Source organism: Mobula birostris, chromosome 17, assembly GCF_030028105.1.
Source record: "Mobula birostris isolate sMobBir1 chromosome 17, sMobBir1.hap1, whole genome shotgun sequence".
Lineage (NCBI taxonomy): Eukaryota > Metazoa > Chordata > Chondrichthyes > Myliobatiformes > Myliobatidae > Mobula > Mobula birostris.
The window spans coordinates 3,088,318-3,107,949 of record NC_092386.1 but is presented as its reverse complement, the minus strand read 5'-3'; the positions used below and the strand labels follow the sequence as shown (position 1 = coordinate 3,107,949).

Below are 19,632 nucleotides of genomic sequence, written 5' to 3'. Positions count from 1 at the left end.
TGTATTCAAGACCTCTTGAAATGAATGCCAACATTGTATTTGCTTTCCTCAACACCAACTCAACCCGCAAGTTAACTTTTAGGGTGTCCTGCACAAGGACTCCCAAGTCCCTTTGTATCTCAGATTTTTGGATTTTCTCCCCATTTAGAAAATATTCTATACATTTATTTCTACTACCAAAGTGCATGACAATGCATTTTCCAACATTGTATTTCATTTGCTACTCTCTTGCCCATTCTCCTAATCTGTCTAAGTCCTTCTACAGCCTACCTGTTTCCTCAACACTACCTGCTCCTCCACCAATCTTCGTATCATCTACAAACTTGGCAACAAAGCCATCTATTCCATCATCAAAATCACTGATATACAGCATATGAAGAAGCGCTGCCAACACCCACCCCTGCTGAACACCACTAGTCACTGGCAGCCAACCAGAAAGGAACATTTTATTCCCACTCACTGCCTCCCACTGATCAGCCAATGCTCTAACCATGTTAGTAACTTTCCTGTAACACCATCGGCTCCTAACATGGTAAGCAGCCTCATGTGTGGCACCTTGTCAAAGGCCTTCTGAAAGTCCAAATATGCAACATCCACTGCATCCCCTTTATCTATCCTACTTGTAATCTCCTCAAAGAATTCCAACTGCTTCGTGAGGCAGGATTTTCCCTGAAGGAAACCATGCTGGCTTTGTACTATCTTGTCCTGTGTCACCAAGTACTCCATCACCTCATCCTTAACAATTGACTCTAGCAGCTTCCCAACCACTGAGGTCAGGCTAACTGGTCTATAATGTCATTTCTGCTGCCTTCCTCCTTTCTTAAAGAGTGGAGTAACATTTGCAATGTTCCAGTCCTCTGGCACCATGCCAGAGTCCAATGACTTTTGAAAGATAATTACTAATGCCTCCACTATCTCTACCACTACCAGAACCCTAGGGTGCAGTACATCTGGTCCGGGTGACTTATGTACCCTTAGGACTTTCAGCTTTTTGAGCGCGTTCTCCCTTGCAATTGTAACTGCACCCACTTCTCTTCCTTCACACACTACAACATCTGGCACACTGCTAGTGTCCTCTACAGTAAAGACTTATGCAAAATACTCATTTAGCTCACCTCCTATCTCCTGTCTCCTGTTACTTTTTCTCTGGCCTCATGTTCTAGCAGTCCTATATCCACTTTCATCTTTCTTTTATTTTTTTTTACATACTTGAGAAAGCTTTTGCTACCCACTTTGATATTGTTTGCTAGCTTGATTTCATATTTCATCTTTTCCCTTCTAATGATTCTTTTACTTGCTCTCTGTAGGTTTTTAAAAGCTTCCAATCCTCTATCTTTCCGCTAATTTTTGCGTTGTTGGACACCCTCTCTTTTGTTTTTACATTAACTTTGACTACCCTTGTCGGCCATGGTTACAGTATACTATTTCGCCATTTGAATATTTCTTCATTTTTGGAATACATCTGTCCTGCACCTTCCTCATTTTTCCCAGGAACTCACGCCAGTACTGCCCTGCTGTCATCCCTGCCAGCGGCTCCTTCTAATTTACTTTGGCCAACTCCTCTCTCATACCACTGTAATTTCCTTTACTGCACTGAAATACTGCTATGTCACACTTTACTTTCTCCCTATAATATTTCAAGTTGAACTCAATCATATTGTGATCACTGGCTCCCAAGGGGTCTTTTACCTTAAGCTCCCTAATCGCCTCCAGTTAAATACATAACACCAAATGCAGAATAGTTGATTCCCTAGCAAGCTCAATGACAAAATGGCATCTCATTGGCATTTGACAAACTCACTTTCTTGAGATCCATTACCAACTTGATTTTCCCAATCGACCTCCCATGACCATCCTTCTAAATGCATATTGTGTCCTGGGAAATCCACTTTTGGAAGCATCCTCTCCACATCCACTCTGTCTAGGCCTTTCAATCTTTAATAGATATCCAATATGATCCCCTCTTATTCTTCTGAACTCCAGCACATACTGGCTCAGTGCCATCAAACTCCACTCATATGTTAACACTACATTCCCTCCCACTTCTCCCCACTGACATTATGCTCTCAGTAAGCAGGAGACAGAGCATGCTGGAATCTGAAGCAAAAAGGAAACTGCTGAAGAAATTCAGCAGGTGGAGGAAGAGCAACATTTCAGGTGAAGACTACATCAGAACTAAAATTGTGGGAGAGAGATAGCCAGTTTAAGAGGTGGTGGGGAGGGTAGTTGTGCAGATAACAAAGGGCTGTGGTATATACATGTGTACAGTTGAGTGACAATAAACTGAAGTGAACTTAATCTATACTGAAACCATTGAAGACTCCTACCATATAAAATTGGCCACAGGCTTCCAATCACAAAAAACATTTTCTGTTCATATTATATATGAAAGGAAAGTTGCTACCAGGAGCTATATTGATTTAAAAATCATTCTGGATTGAGTTGAAATATGGATTGAGTATGGCTTCAGGTTCCGATAATCACAGAAGCCAAATTCACTCCATGTGACATCAATAAACATGGAACAGGCCCTGCAACCCACAATATCTGTGTTGGCCATGCTGCCAATTTAAACTGTGCATCTGCCTGCATATAGTTTACACCTCTCCATTCCATGCCTGCTCATGTCCCTGTCTAAATGCTTCAAACATTGCTGTCATATCTACTTGTATCATTTCCTCTGGCAGCACATTTCAAGTGTCGACCATTCTCTTTGTAAAAAGCTTGCCTCATAAATCTCTTATTTTCCCTCTCACATTCAAGCTATGCCCTCTAGTACTTGACATTTCTATCCTGAAAAAAAAGAACCTATCAACAATATTTATGCCTTGCATAATTTTATTTCTGTCTGTCAGGTTGGCCCTCAGCCTACAATGCTCCAGAGAAAACTGTCCAAGTTTGCACCACCTCTCTGTATAGCTGAAAGAAATGGATACAGCAAAGGTAATGGACCAAATACTGTCTGGCTACGATGCTGAAGATTTGGACTTCAAAGCTTCTTGAGTTTCTAGTCAAGTGGTTCTGGAAAATTTACCACACTGGTACACACACAGCAATGGAGAAACCCCCCCGATCGTTCTGTCCACAAAATGGCATCCAGCTACTAACCTGCAGATTAAGATGTTGAGTTTATGGAAATTAAAAATCTCAGCCTCAGGGTTAATCTTGCTGTTTATAAGCTAAAAAAAAAATAAGTTGTATAAGTGGTCTTATGTCTGAACCAGATGTTCTAAGTGCAAACTTCACCCAGCACAGTATTGCAGCTAGTTCTCCAATCCTGAAGGACAACATTTGAAACTGAGACCATATCTGTCTTTCTGAAACAAAGAAAAGTAAGGATATATACCTTTATATATAGGCATCCGTTGGTCTCATGAGACCATGGATTTGCGCCTTGGAAGGTTTCCAGGGCGCAGGGCTGGGCAAGGTTGTATGGAAGACCCGCAGTTGCCCATGCTGCAAGTCTCTCCTCTCCACGCCACCGACATTGTCCAAGGGAAGGGCATTAGGGCTCATACAGCTTGGCATCGGTGTCGTCGCAGAGCAATGTGTGGTTAAGTGCCTTGCTCAAGGACACAACACGCTACCTTAGCCAAGGCTCAAACTCACGACCTTCAGATCACTAGACCAATGCCTTAACCACTTGGCCACGCGCCAACTGTTCTCACCTTACCTGACCAACAATCCTAGCTCAGTAAATGCCATCAAAAATTAAAGTTGACAACCTGCATGTGAAACTGAAGCACTCAGAAGTGCATAATATTTAATATAAATGTTCAGTTATTGATCCCCACTTACATTTGTGGGATCTTGTGCATAGAATGGCTGTTGTACCAATAATACATAATAATGACTAACCTTCAAAATAATTAATTCTATGTGAAATTTTACATGACATAGAATAAAGCACTGCTTTGCTGCCAGAAAAATGGTTAGAAATATTAACATTTTGAAGTTTTGATTTAAGATAGTACAGACTGGTATATAATTACACATACATCATTATGAGTTGATCTGGCACACCCCAGCACTGATTCCCAGAACTGATTTATTATTCTTGGAAATTAACACATAATATTCAAACAAAAAATGCTGGAGGAACTCAGCAGGCCAGGCAGCTTCTATGGAAAAAAGTAAACAGTCGATGTCTCAACCCGAAACGTCAATTGTTTACTTTTTTCCATAAATGCTGCCTGGCCTGCTGAGTTCCTCCAGCATTTTGTGTGGGTTGCTTGAATTTCCAGCATTTGCAAATTTACTCATAATATTCAAAGAACATTTCATGAAAAGATAAACAAGGAAATTGTAGTCAATTTGATTAGTTTGCATTTAGAAGATAACGGCAAGCTAAAGGAGCCAGCTTATGTCCAGCACTCATGAAAGCCTCCACACTCTGGTCCCTACACAAAGCAAGGCAGGTCATAAGTAGTGATCAGACCCTTATTTGCCAAATATGATCACTTTTGAAAATAACATGTAAACAAGGTATAAAGAAAGGATCTCTCTTTTCCGTTTACCTATCCTTTAGGTTACACTTATCTACTGGAAAAAATACTAGAGAAACTGCAATCCATAATGTATATGCCAGCTTTGGAGTTCAATGGACTCTAAGCTGGAGAGGAATTGTAATCAATTAAAGGCATGTAAATCTTGGCGCAGATGGGGAACACCTAAATATTTCAAGATTAGGAAATAATGAACACATTCTAATGTTGGTAAGTGTCAAACTGAGATAAGACAAAGACATTAAACATAGAAGCAATGCACGTAGATGAAAGGTATTCGGGAATTTTGGTGGACCACAGCATACGGCAGTAAAATCAGTCATTCTTGTTATATAGCACATAGTGTGTATGAAACCTATTTTACAAGATCAACCAGGTGGTTTATAAAGTCACCAGACCTGGTCCTAATCTAGAGTAAAATACACCATTCTGTTAGCCACATTATTAAAAGCCATCACATGACAAGTCTGTTCTACAGAAAGCTAAAACACTTTAACTTGTTTCCATTTAGAAAATAAGGTGAGATGAACACTAATGGAATGAGTCCTGATGGAGGTTAGGGGGAGAACCACTTCATGATCCATCCCCATTCAGCAAGCCTCAGATAGCAGAACCCAGCAATGCCATAACAACTTGGCTACTACCAAAGACATCTTTGATATCTGATATAGAAGAACAGATAAGATTGACTAAATATCAAAAAATACATTTAATTAAAACATACCATACAATTGTTAAGTAATTATAAACAAATAAATAGAAAACTAGAGAAAAATATTTAAAAATTGCTAACATGTTTTAAAGAAGACCAGTAACATGTGGAGATATGTCTCTACCAAAAGAGATGTAAGGCATTCCTTCCCTGACTAGCTCGCAGGTCACCTTGGGCAAGGTGCAGCACCCGCTTCCCCCCCTCTCCCCTCCTGCCCCGATCAGGGTCATGTGAAGCCATGGGAGCAGGTGGTTGGTGGTCGTATGAGCAGCTGGTGCATATCACAAGTCTTGGAAATGTGACCACTGACGCCAGGCAGACAGTCTCTGAAGATTATTGATAATGGCTGGGGTCACCTGTCTTATAAAGACACTGCCCAGAAAAAGGCAATGGCAAACCATTTCTGTAGAAAAGTTTGCCAAGAAAAATCATGGTCAAAAGACCTTGATCACCCACACCATATGGCATGGCACTTAACGATGATAACAATGATGATGATGATGATGTGGACAACTGGATGTGAAGTACATCCAACTTCTCAGCAGAATATGTTTTGTGTATACACCACAAGCATTTTTTCATAATTTTCTGATGCAGTGCATAGATGCAACAGTTGATGGTACATTTAAATACTATTAACTTGTTAGGGGGAAGTTAGATGGGTAGGGGACTAATTTTCCTGCAGCACCAGTGTCTAGAATGAAGCACAATCTGGCACAAGATCTTTATGTGGTATTCATGATTCTTAGCTATATTGACATGCTAACCATAGCAAAGCTGTTTCCAACAATTCTGAAAATGATAATATCGCATGAGATGCAGATATCAAAAATGGGGGGAAATATTAAAATTTATTTAATTAACAATATGCTGGATGTCACCGTCTGGTACGGGAATTGCAAGGTATCTGACTGCAAGTTCCTACAACGGATTCCAAGGAGTGCTGACCATCAGGGTCTCTCTTCTACCCATTACAGATAGTTATCAGAAGCGCTGTGTGCTCAGGACCCTTTGTATTGTCAATGATCTCTCCCATCCATCCAAAAATTCCTTTGACAGTCTACTATGCAGGAGGTACTGTAGAATTAGGACAAGTACTGTTAGGATGGGAAACACATTCCCCCAGGCTATAAAACTACTGAACTCTCTGGCACTACCCAGAACTCACCATGTATGAAGCTCCAGTAGCATTATATTGTTTACTTTTAAAACTTGTATTGTATATGCTCCGTATTATTTGCTAATTTATTTGTGACAATATTACTTTATGGGTTAAGTGGGTGAGTTATATGTACTGTAATGTGTACGTTAGTCTGAAGGAATGTAGTTTTGTTTGGCATTTTTTGTTTATAGTCATTCAACTGTGCCTGTGTATTCATGTGCACAGATGAATGACAATAACTGAACTTGAACATGAACATTAAAATTTGATAGAAGTTTGATATTGATCTTATGGTGTGGGATATAAGATTTAATATTATGGTAAGGAAACAAATGGGGGACAGGTGAAGTACCACTATAAAGCGGTGAAAAGTAACATTTGGGGCACAATCTAGCCAGCCATTCACTGTTGCATGTAATTTAGTCACCTACACTGAACGTACCAAACCAGTTATTGTTATGGATGTGGCATTATCCATCAAAACTTCAGAGTTCTCTTCTTGGAAATTTATGCTTGAATCTTTAACAATTGAAAGACAATGTAAGTAATATTAAAGTTTAGAGGTAACATGAGAGGAAATTCTTTACTCAGAGAGTGGTAGCTGTGTGTAACGAGCTTCCAGCAGAAGTGGTTGAGGCAGGTTCGATGTTGTCATTTAAAGTTAAATTGGATAGATATATGGACAGGAAAGGAATGGAGGGTTATGGGCTGAGTGCAGGTCAGTGAGACTAGGTGAGAGTAAGATTTCGGCATGGACTAGAAGGGCCGAGATGGCCTGTTTCTGTGCTGTAATTGTTATATGGTTATATGGTAATGTTCAATACTGTCACACATTCTGAACTGCTTTTGAACTCTACAACTAGACGTATAGACTAAAATGTACTTTGCTGTTCATACAGTAAAATAATCTCTTCTGATTTTAGAAATTCCTATGCTCAATCTTAAATTGCTTTTCACAGTTTCCAAGAATCATAATAAATGAAAGCAAAAAATTATTAAATAGTTTATAAAAGTCAAAAATAAGTTTCTGAAAATTAGTCTTACGTCCATAGCCCTTTTAATGAAAGGTATTTGAGTGCCACTGTCAAGGTCTTCATTGATTATAAGTCTTCTGGCCCACTGGCCAACCCGAACAACACCATTGCCATGTATCAGAACCATCAACTTGTCAGGATTTGTCATGGCATCTTCACTCATAAAGATGAAGCTTTTTGGTTCATCTTCTGCAGCATCCACCTGGGTTTAAAATAAGTGACAAAGTAGGAGTATTTTTGAAAATTTCTAAAAATTTTGAAAGTAAGATAACTACAAAATACCCTAATTATTGTTACATCTTTCTGGTGCAAAAAAAGTCCATGGAAATGTCATTATCATTAACATAGTCTGTCAGTAACAAAAAAAAACACCAATTGCAAAACATGAATTTCAAATGTTGAATTTTTGAATCTCAAGCAGGAATCTCAAGCCTTGGAAATAGTGCAATAATGAGTCACAAGGACTAGATTAAGTCAAAGATTTAAATTGGAGGACAAGCTTCATGTACTTGTCTCTGTATTCCTTTGAATTTAGAAGTATCAATTAGACTCCAACCCAAATTTTAAAATGAGTTAATAATTCAATGGAGGTCTTTTCATGGAAAATATCCAGAGCAAGAGGGTGTAATCTTAAAATAAATGCTTGGCCATTAAGGAGTTAAATCGGCTAACAATTTTTCGTAGGGATATCATGAATTCATACCAACATGAACTGAAATGTTTAGAAGTTCAACTGGAATATTCAAGACCAAGACTGATAGATTTGCTGTTACTTATATATGATTCCTGAGTATGCTCCCCATTAGAGCATTGATTTACAAGGTGTAGATTCTTGTGTTTATAGTCAAGAATTAAGATTATTTACATCGGGAAGCACAATGCCCTGTTCAGAATGAAGTCATATGCAATGACTAGACTGATCATCCCAACAAAATAATTTTAATAATATAAATATCTCAAAATATAACATTTCTGTGTGAATGCCTCATCCATGATGATAAAATATTTGTATTTGTCAGAAGTATGAATAAGCAATGTACAAGTTTAACTTACTGGGAGATAAGCCTTCTTTAGATGGCATTCTTGTTCTAAAAGGTCATAAACATAGTGAGTGATAATCTGTAAATGGAAAAAAATGCAAAAATTACAAAAGCACTGTTTGTACTCAAAATATCCTATTTAATAATAAGTCTAAATGATCTATGTCTCTACACCATTGGCACTTGTGAAAATGTGCAGTATTTTTATTGTCAGGTTAGTGGTCATTTTCAGTGTTTAGCTCCTGTTAGAAAGATCAGAATCAGAATTAGATTTAGTATCGCTGACATACAGTGCCTTGTAAAAGTATTCAGCCCCGAACCATTTGTTCCCATAATTGAGTATTACAACCAGGGAATTTGATTAATTTAACTGAGAGTTTTTATTTATGAATCACATACTACTTTTTTCACAGTGTATTCGTTCTTTTCATGACCATGATTGTTCTTGGCAGATTTTTCTAGAGGTGGTTTACCATTGCCTTCTTCTGGGAAGTCTTTTCAAGATGCATGACTTTAACCATTATCAATACTCTTCAGAGATTGTCTGCCTGGTGTCAATGGTCGCATAGCAAGGACTTGTGATAAGCACCAGCTACTCATACGACCATCCACCACCTGCTCCCATGGCTTCATGTGACCCTGATCGGGGGCTAAGCAAGTGCTACACCTTGCCCAAGGGTGACCTGCAGGCTAGTGGAGGGGAGTGCCTTACACCTCCTTTGGTAGAGATGAATCTCCACCTGACTACTCATTTTTACAGTAGAGCCCCCCCCAAAAAAAGGGAGAATAGTAAAGCATGAAAAACTAAAAATTCAAAAACTGAAATGTAACCAGTTCAAAAGTATTCATCCTCCTTTGTTCAGTACTTAGTTGACCCACCTCTCGCAGCTGTTACAGCCAATAGTCTTTTTGGATGAGTCTCTATTAGCTTTACACAATGTGATGCAGCAAGATTTTCCCATTCCTCCTTGCAAAATTGTTCACACTGTGCCAGGTTAGTTAGGGAGCTATGGTGGACAGCAATCTTGAGGTCTTGCAGGAGATGTTCAATTGGTTTAATCAAGGCTCTGAATGGGCCACTCATGGACATCAATGTCTTCATTTGAAGCCACTTCATGATTGCTCTGGCAGTGTGCTTTGGCTCATTGCCCTGCTGAAAAACGAGCTTCCTCCCGAGTTTAAGCTTTCTAGCAGAGGCTAACTGGTTTTTATCCATGACCTCTCTCTATTTAGCAGCATTCATCTTCCCATTCTGGCCAGATATCCAGTCTCTGGTGCTGAAAAGCATCCCCATAGCATGATGCTACCTCCACCGTACTTTATAATTGGGATGGTATTACTTGACTGACAGGCAGTATTACATTTATGTTACATGTACCGCTTCGTGTTGAAGCCAAATAATTCCGTTTTAGTCTCAACCAACCACAAGACTTTCTTCCACATCTTTACAGTACCTTCTAAATAATGCTTTGCAAAGTCTTAAGAGGCAAGGACATGTTTTTTTTTAAGCAAGGGCTTCTTCCTTGCTGCTCTTTCATAAATACCATTATTGTGCAAGACCTTAGATATTGTGGAGCCACGAACTTCATCTCCAGTTGCAGCCACTGTCTTCTGCAGTTCATTCAGTGTGACTGTTGGCATCACAGAAGCCTCTCTTACAAGTGTCATTCTTCTCCGGTGACTACATTTAGAGGGCAGCCTGACCTAGGCAGTGTGGCTGTGGTCCACTTTTACACAATGCACTGCACTGACCTCCCATGTATGTTTAGTGCGTTTGTGTGGTCTTGTACCCTTCCCCAGATCTGTGCTCCTCTGTTATCATTTCCCTGACTTGTCTTGGGTGTTCTTGTACCCTCATTTTGGCTTGGTCTTTTGCAAGTTTACCATACTGTTGAACGAGAGAGAGAGGGAGATACAGAGATAGAGAGAGGGAGGGGGAGAGAGAATGAATTCATTCTTCTAAATTCATTGAAAACAGGTGATCCTCCAATTTTCAACATCAACAAAGTGACTGAATTGGTAAGATGATATACAGTATTGCACCTGAGGAATGGTAGTCATAGTAATTACAAAGGGGAAGAATACTTTTTCAGCATCACAGTTTTGGTTTTTAATTTTTAGTAAATGGTTGATAGATTTTGGAATTTTTCATTTAATTTGACATGATGCACAACGTTTTGTATATTAGCTCCAAAAAATCTTACTTCAATATATTATAAAGTTACAAAATGAGACAGTAAAATTTGAAAATAGTTGTGGGAGGGCTGAATACTTTTTCAAGGTACTGTATGCTGTGAAGTTATAGTGAGAATAATTTCATCTGCTCTATCCCAGCCTGTCACTAACAGGCCTAGGTTACAGTTAGCAGATGTATTATGAACACAATATAGTTGACCAATAATTGCCCCTGAAAATTTCTCCCAGCTGTGGAATTAAACTCCTCGTGTCTTAGTACTGCATCATACCAGGACTGCCTGTGATCCCCTGCTTTCTTTTACCCACTTTTTTCAAATAGCGGTGTCATGCATGCTACCCAACAATCTGCAAGGTCCATTGCAGAATCTTTAGAATTTCAGGATTTCAGAAAATAATTACTCGAGTACCACCAGCTCCACAACCACCCCTTTACAAAGTCTAAGCTATAATGTGGAGCAAATCCAATGGGCTGAATGCCCTAAATCTGCTCCTATGTCAGAGGGTTTTATAACCTAATCCTAATGAGAGGGTTTTTTTCTATTTTCCAATGCATTAGTCTCTGGTAGTTTATCATTATCTTTTTGAACATTAAAACTACATAAGATCCTTCTAAAAAGGATAAAATCTCAGATTCTGGTGCAGTAATAAGGACTGTAAAAGGCTTGTTAACATATTTCTGCAAATATGTTAAGATCACTGACATCGAGACTAACAATCTAATCCATTTCACAATTCCATAGTCCAAGGGGAGATCCTTCTTGCGATATCCATTCTACTGCTACTTTTTATTTATTCAGAGTTCAAAGTACATTTATTATCCAAGTATGTATACTACATACATTGAGATTTGTCTCCATACAGGCAGCCATATAACAAAGAAACCCAATAAAACCCATTAAAAAAAGGTGCAAAACAGTAGAAGTAAGCAAATAGCATTCAGAACTGAAGTTCACAACAGTGAGCCTACAGACACCAAGCCAGTCATCACTGCAACCGACTCACGAGCCTATTAGTTGTAGACCACAGCCTCAGTTCAACAGAGAGACAAGTAAACCTTGCGGAACAGTGGGCTGAACTGGCCCATCCCTCCACCCCGGACCTGACAACCTGACCTTTTCAATCTGGCCCAGCACTTAAATCGTCCTTGCTCTCAGACTCAGGCAATTTAAGACAAACATTGACAAACAATATGAAAAGTAGCGGTCCCTACACTGACCCCTGAGGAACACCACTAGATATTTGCAGCGAACCAGAAAAAAACCCTTTTATTCCCACTTGCTGCCTGCTGCCTGTCAGCCATTCCTCTATCCATGCCAGTATCTTTCCTGTAACACCATCAGATTTTATCTTGTTAAGCAGCCTCATGGGTGGCACCTTATCAAATGCCTTCTGAAAATCCAAGTAAATGACATCCACTGCTTCTCCTCTGTCTGCCCTGCTTGTTACTTCCTCGAAGAATTTCTGCATATTTGTCAGGCAAGAGTTTTCGCCTTCTGGAAACCATGCTAACTTTGACTTATTTTATCATTTGTCTCCAAGTATCCCAAAACCTCATCCTTGATAGTGGATTCCAACACTTTCTCAACCACTAAGATAAGGCTAACAGGCCTATAATTTATTTTCTTTTGTTTTACTCTCTTCTTAAAGAGCGGAGTAACATTTGAAATTTTCCAGTCCTCCAGGACCATGCCAAACTCAAGTGACTCTTGAAAGATCATGACCAATGCATCCATTATCTCTTCAGCAACCATCTCAGGACTCTGTGATGGTGTCCATCTGGTCCAGTTGACCTATCCACCTTAAGACTTTTAAGTTTGCCTAACACGTTTTCTTTTGTAACAGCAATGGCACTCACTCCTGTTCCCTGACAATCGCGGACCTCTGCATACAGCTGGTGTCTTGCACAGTAAAGACTGAGACAGATAATGGGACTTAGTTGCAGCCAACAGGCTGAGTATCAAATCATCAGGGATGCAGAGTCAGAAAGGATAGTAAATATGGCACTCAAGGTATTGTATCTAAGTGCACATAGTACAAGAGATAAGGTGGATGATCTTGTTGCAATATTACAGACTGCCAGGTATGATGCTGTGCCATCACTGAATCGTGGCTGAAGGATGGTTGTAGTTGGGAGCTGAATGTCCAAGGTTATGCATTATATTGGAGGGATAGGAAGGTAGGCAGAGAGGGTGGTGTGGCTCTACTGGTAAAGAATAACATCAAATCAGTAGAAAGATGTGACATAGAATCAGAAGACGTTGAATCCTTGTGGGTTGAGTTAAGAAAATGTAAGGGTAAAAGGACCCTGATGGCAGTTATATACAGGCCTCCCAACAGTGGCTGGGAAGTGGACCACAGGTTACAGCAGGAAATAGAAAAGGCGAGTCAAAAGAGCAATGTTATGGCAGTCATGGGAGATTTTGACATGAAGGTCAATTGGGGAAAATCAGGTTGGTAATGGATCTCAAGAGAGTGAGTTTGTTGAATGCCTAAGAGAAAGCTTTTTAGAGCAGTTTGTCATTGAGCCTACTAGGGAATCAGCTATACTGGATTGGGTGTTAAGTAATGAACTGAAGGCAATTAGAGAGCTTAAGGTAAAAGAACCCTCAGGAACCAGTGATCACAGTATGATTGTATTCAACTTGAAATTTGATAGGCAGAAAGTAAAGTCTAACGTAGCAGTACTTCAGTGGAGTAAGGGAAATTAGTGTTGAGAGAGGAGTTGGCCAAAGTAAATTAGAAGGAGCTGCTGGCAGGGATGTCAGCAGAGCAGCAATGGCATACGTATCTGGGGAAAATGAGGAAGGTGCGGGACATGTGTATTCCAAAGATGAAGAAATACTCATATGGTAAAATAGTACAACCGTGGCTGACAAGGGAAGTCAAAGCTATTGTAAAAGCAAAAGAAAGGGCATACAACAAGGCAAAAATTAGTGGGAAGATAGAGGACTGGGAAGATTTTGAAAAACTACAGAAAGCAACTAAAAAATCATTAGAAGGGAAAAGATGAAATATGAAATCAAGCTAGCAAATAATATCAAAGTGGATAGTAAAAGTTTTACCAAGTATGTTAAAAAAAAAGAGAAATAAGAGTGGATATAGGACTACTCGAAAATGAGGCAGGAGAAATAATAACAAGCACAAGGAGATGTTTAGATTAGATTAGATTATGAGGACACTCAGTCCTCGTTTACTGTCATTTAGAAATGCATGCATTAAAAAATGATACAACGTTCCTCCAGAATGATATCACAAGAAATCACGGGACAAACCAAGACTAAAACTGACAAAACCACATAATTATAACATATAGTTACAACAGTGCAAAGCAGTACCACAATTTGATAAAGAGCAGATCATGGGCATGGTAAAAAAAAAGTCTCAAGTCTCGATAGACTCATCATCTCACGCAGGCGGCAGAAGGGAGAAATTCTCCCTGCCATGAACCTCCAAGCGCCGCCAACTTGCCAATGCAGCACCATTGGAAGCACCTGACCACAGCGAACTCTGAGTCTGTCCAAAAACTTCGAGCCTCCGACCAGCCCCTCCGACACTGCCTCTCCGAGCACCATCCTCTGCCGAGCGCTTTGACCCCACCCCGGCCGCCGAGCAACAAGCAAAGCCGAGGACTCAGGGCCTTCTCCTCCGCAGATTCTAGACCACACAGTAGCAGCAGCGGCGAAGCAGGCATTTCAGAAGTTTCACCAGATGTTCCTCCGTCCTCTCAAACCGTCTCCATCAAATCAGGATTGCGCACGGCACCCTACTTGACAAATAACAGACATCACCACCAGAGTGGCCGCTGCGAGCAGCGTCGCGCCGCCATCTTCTCCTCCCGCTGATAAACTAAATGAGTATTTTGCGTCATTCTTCACTGTGGAAGACAAACTTGTAGTGTGTAAAGGAAGAAAAGTGAGTGCAGTTAATAGAGAGAAGGTGATCAAAAAGCTGAAAGACCTAAACACACATAAGTCACCCGGACCAGAGGAACTGCACCCTAGGGTTCTGAAAGAGGTAGTGTTAGAGATTGTGGAGGCATTAGTAATGATCTTTCAAAAATCATTAAACTCTGGCATGGTGCCAGAGGACTGGAAAATTGCAAACGTTACTCCACTCTTTAGGAAAGGAGAAAGGCAGCAGAAAGGAAATTATACACCAGTTAGCCTGATCTCAGTGGTTGGGAAGATGTTAGAGTTAATTGTTAAGGATGATGTGATGGAGTACTTGGTGACACAGGATACGATAGTACAAATCGGCATGGTTTCCTTCAGGGAAAATCCTGCCTCACGAACCTGTTGGAATTTTTTGAGGAGATTACAAGTAGGATAGATAAAAGGGATGCAGTGGATGTTGCATATTTGGACTTTCAGAAGGCCTTTGACAAGGTGCCAAACATGAGGCTGCTTACCAAGTTAAGAGCCCATGGTATTACAGGAAAGTTACTAACATAGTTAGAGCATTGGCTGATTGGTAGGAGGCAGAGAGTGGGAATAAAAGGATCCTTTTCTGGTTGGCTGCCCATGACTAGTGGTGTTCCACAGGGGTCGGTGTTGGGACCATTTCTTTTTATGCTTTATATAAATGATTTAGATGATGGAATGTATGGCTTTGTTGCCAAATTTTCAGATGATACAAAGATTGGTAGAGGAGCAGGTGGTGTTGAGGAATCAGGTAGGCTGCAAAAGGACTTAGACAGATTAGGAAAATGGGCAAGAAAATGGCAAATGAAATACAATGTTGGGAAATGCTTGGTCATGCACTTGGGTAGTAGAAATAAATATGAGGACTATTTTCTAAACAGGAAGAAAATACAGGAATATGAGATGCAGAAGGACTTGGGAGTCTTTGTGCAGAACACCCTGAAGGTTAACTTGCAGGTTGAGTCGGTGGTGGGGAAGGCAAATGCCATGTTAGCATTCATTTCAAGAGGTCTAGAATACAAGAGCAACGATGTGATGCTGAGGCTTTATAAGGCACTGGTGATGCCCCACTTTGAGTATTGTGAACAGTTTTGGGCCCCTCATATAAGAAAAGATGTGCTGGTATGGGAGAGGGTCTAGAGAAGGTTCACAAGGATGATTCCAGGAATTAAAGAGTTATCATACGAGGAAAGTTTGATGGCTCTGGGTCTGTAGTTGCTGGAATTCAGAATGTTGAAAGGCCAAGACAGAGTAAATGTGGAAAGGATGTTTCCCATGGTGGGAGAGTGTAGGACAAGAGGGCACAGCCTCAGGAATAAGGGGTGCCCTTTCAAAACAGAGATGCAGAGAAATTTCTTTAGCCAAAGGGCGGTGAAGTTGTGGAATTTGTTGCCACATGCAGCTGTGGAGGCCAGGTCACTGGGTGTATTTTTGGCAGAGATTGATAAGTTCTTGATTGGACATGGCATAAAAGGTTACGGGATGAAGGTCAGGAATTGAGGTTGAGGTGGAGGTAGAAAAAAAGGATCAGCCATGATTGAATGGCGGAGTAGACTCGATGGGCCAGATGGCCTAATTCTGCTCCTATGTCTTATGGTCTTACAGTGTAACAAGCTAAAGAGACTTAAGGAAGAGGAATACAATCAGAGTCATCTGGGATAGGGTCAGGCTGGTGCGTTTATTTCCATGCGCATGAGTGTACAATTGGAAGGTATCTCTACATGCTCTATGTGGGCATTAAGACAGTGCAAAGAATTCCAATCATCTTGCTACGGCTTCCAATGAACTCATATTTCACTCTGTCACATCCATGCCATAGTGAGTGTGCAACAGCCACATCATTTAGATTTAAAAATGAATGCAAGGATCTTCAAACACTCAGAACCAGAGTACAAGCAGGCCATCCTAGATCTTGAGGAATTGCCAAAGGAGAAGTATTAGTTTGTCTACTGATTACCTACCAGCTGCTGTTTCCCAAATCCAACCCTCACCCCTCCTAGCTCCAATTTCCCACCATCTCCCACCTCACCTGATTTCACTTGTTGCTTGCCCACATATGCCTCATGTCTCCCTCTCAACTCCTTATCAACTTCAAGTTCAGGTATAACTCATTCAACCATACAGAGGAATACAGCCAAACAAAACAGAATTCCTCTGGTGCCAATGCGCAAAATCCAGAACCAACAGTCATGCACAGCACACATGGCAAGATACAACTATGCAGAAAAACATATAGTTAACAATAAAAATTTTAAAAATAATATAGCCCGGGTCCCTGAGTGTCATGGCCTGTAGATTGATGGTGCACGGATGTTGTCCCTGAGTCATATTTCTGCAAGAACAACCCGCAACAGTTTCTCATATTGTGCAGTGCAGGTTGAGACAAACATATCCAGTTTGTCTCCCACTGAGCAAACACTGGAGAGCAGCACCGATGGGAAGGACCAGTCTCCAACCCAGTATGGAATACAGTGGCACACTGCCAGCTCCAGTGTCTCCTTCACGGCTGAAACAGGCGACTCTGAGGCATGAGGGTCTTCTCCACACAAAACTGACGCAATGCAGCTCCTCGGCTGTCGGTCTCACCAATGAACCGGTTAATCAGACTTGCAGTACTCTTCAGTAGTTATGCTGGCTTTCCCTCTGCACTCTCAGTCCCGGTGTAAAGTCTCGACAAGAAACACCAATTATCCCTTGGTCTCCACAGATGATGTTTGATCTGCTGAGTTTCTCCAACATTTTTTTTGCACCAGATTCCAGCATCTGCAGCCTTTTTTGCATCTTTATTATTTTATCATGCCTCAGTTTCAAAGCGTGTTTCACTTTGAAAAGGAAGTATGGTTTACAGTTATACAGGTTTGTAAATTATGAACACAAGATAAAACTCAATGGAATTCAATCCAACCAAGAGAAAATAGTATTATACTGAACCAAACTAAATAATGAATAGTTTGGCACAGTAAGGCAATAAGATATAAAACAACATGTTTTTTCAACTTTTGCAAGTTCCAAAGTGGTTAATAACTACCAAAAACAATCAATTATTAGCTGTGGGTGAAAAAAACTCACTTATTGCGGTCATAACTGCAAAACTAACTGCAAGGGAATTGTTTACATTTTGCTAAGTGAATGCAAATCATAGCTGCGAGCAGTATTTATGCAGGGGAAGTTCAGCCCCAAAGCATTCCATTAGAAATGCAGACACAATGTAAATTTTCCCTCTGGGCAAAATATTGTGGTTCAAGACCATTAACAACTTCATAGTTTTGCCGCTGGTTTGGTTATTCGCGCATTGATTTCTGAACAGGCTGTTTAATTGTTTGATTTATAATACATTAGACTGTAGGCAAACATATGAAATCCCTGCTTAAGAAATAGGTTTTTTTAATGGGCATAATTTCAAGATTCATCCAACTATGCAGTATAGATCCACATAACCTTTCAATCACATTTCTTTTGAGTATTTATTTTTCATTTTTCACTAATTGACCATTCGAATCTCACTATTCTGTCACATCAAGGACTAAAAGATCTGTAGAAAGCTTCAGAGGGTGGAGATAACAACATTACTCCATTCCATTGTTGTCACCTGAACAAAGGACAAATATTCACTGATCACATGTAATTCATTGTATCTTTAAGTTACACAAAATTTATATTTTTCTTTCCATGTCAAACCAATTACTATTTAACTTTACAGAAAAAACAATGAAACATTTTTGGTGATGTGGAATTCATATAAATGCATTGCAAAAATGATTGGAATAATAAAATAACAATAATCAATCTGATAGGGGGCATAATTCAAATATTGCGCCTTGTTCCCGACTCATAGATTTTACATTGTTAAAAAAAACTGTTTCACCAAGACACAGGAAATCCTGAGTGCTAGAAAGCTTGAGCAACACACACAAAATGCTACAGGAACTCGGTAAGTCAGGCAGCATTTGGGAGTGATGGTATTGGAATGGTAAAAGAAGATACTGTTAGGGATCAAATGGACATAAATGTGTACATTAGATTAGGTTAACTTATTGTCAAGTGGACGAAGATTGAAGTAAATGAAGACATTTAGAAAATTTGTTCAAAATTATTCATGTTAAAGTTTTAAAAAGACAATTCAAAAATAACAATTTTAAAAAGTATTGTTCCTGTAAATGTTTACTGTCCATATACTAAAGTGAAAAATAGGTCTGTAAGGATTTCAAAATATATCCAATGTTACATGTTCTTGCAACTGTCTAGCTGGCAACAAGCCAGCAGGAAAATTTCCTGTGAAAACGCCTTGCTGCTCTCAGGTTGTAAAAAAAAAATTCATTCACTGGTCCATTTGAGAGTGAATGTAATCATTACATATCTTTTCATTTTGGGTGGGGTTAATGAATCAAAGTGCAGCAGGGCATAATATGTGTCAACAAAATATTTACTTGTACCTTAGGTTAGCCACTCATGGTAGAGTATTGCAACCCATATGGGGCGGGAGGCATGTTACTAATGTTTGGGGAATCCCTTCCCAAAGTTTGCTTTACTGAAGCCATAAAACATAGGGCATAAGGGTTTGCTTTCTCAAGAGAATTGATGACTGAGACAATTCATCCAGTGCCACCTTGGCAATGGCTCAAGGTGCAGTGATATCAACAACACACTACTCTCCCGTGCTGATTAATAACCAAGATCCAACCCTTAAAGACACTCTGTACTAAGCAAAGATGCAAGGTTGCATTGGTTGTTAACAGAAAATAAAACCATAAGACTATACACGTAGGAACAGAATTAGGCCATTTAGCCAATCGAATCTGCTCCATCATTCCATCATGGTTGATTCATTATCCCTCTCAACCCTATTCTCCTCAGTTCTCCCCATAACAGATGCTCTTACCATTTAAGAACCTATCAACCTTCACTTTAAATGTACTCAATGATTTAGCCTCGTCAGCCGTAATAGCAATAAGTTCCATATATTCACCATCCTCTAGAAATTCCTCCTCATCTCTGTTCTAAAGTGATATCTCTCTATTTTGAGACTATGTCCACTGATCTTATACTCCACACAATAGGAAACA

The 19,632-nt window shown here is 39.9% G+C and overlaps 1 protein-coding gene across 7 annotated transcripts in view; it reads right to left on the bottom strand.

Moving 5' to 3' along the window:
- arb2a (ARB2 cotranscriptional regulator A) overlaps positions 1–19,632 on the bottom strand; it is a 521,656-nt gene that overhangs the window by 451,857 nt on the left and 50,167 nt on the right. For all 7 annotated transcript variants that reach the window (XR_011889469.1, XM_072281219.1, XM_072281220.1 and 4 more), the window contains exons 5-6: positions 8,467–8,532; positions 7,424–7,615 (exon numbers count right to left, since the gene is read on the bottom strand). Coding sequence is in view for 6 of the 7 variants with exons in the window: in XM_072281219.1 (XP_072137320.1) it covers positions 7,424–7,615; positions 8,467–8,532 (258 nt within the window). In the remaining variant the exon portion in view is untranslated. The remainder of the gene's footprint in view (positions 1–7,423; positions 7,616–8,466; positions 8,533–19,632) is intronic.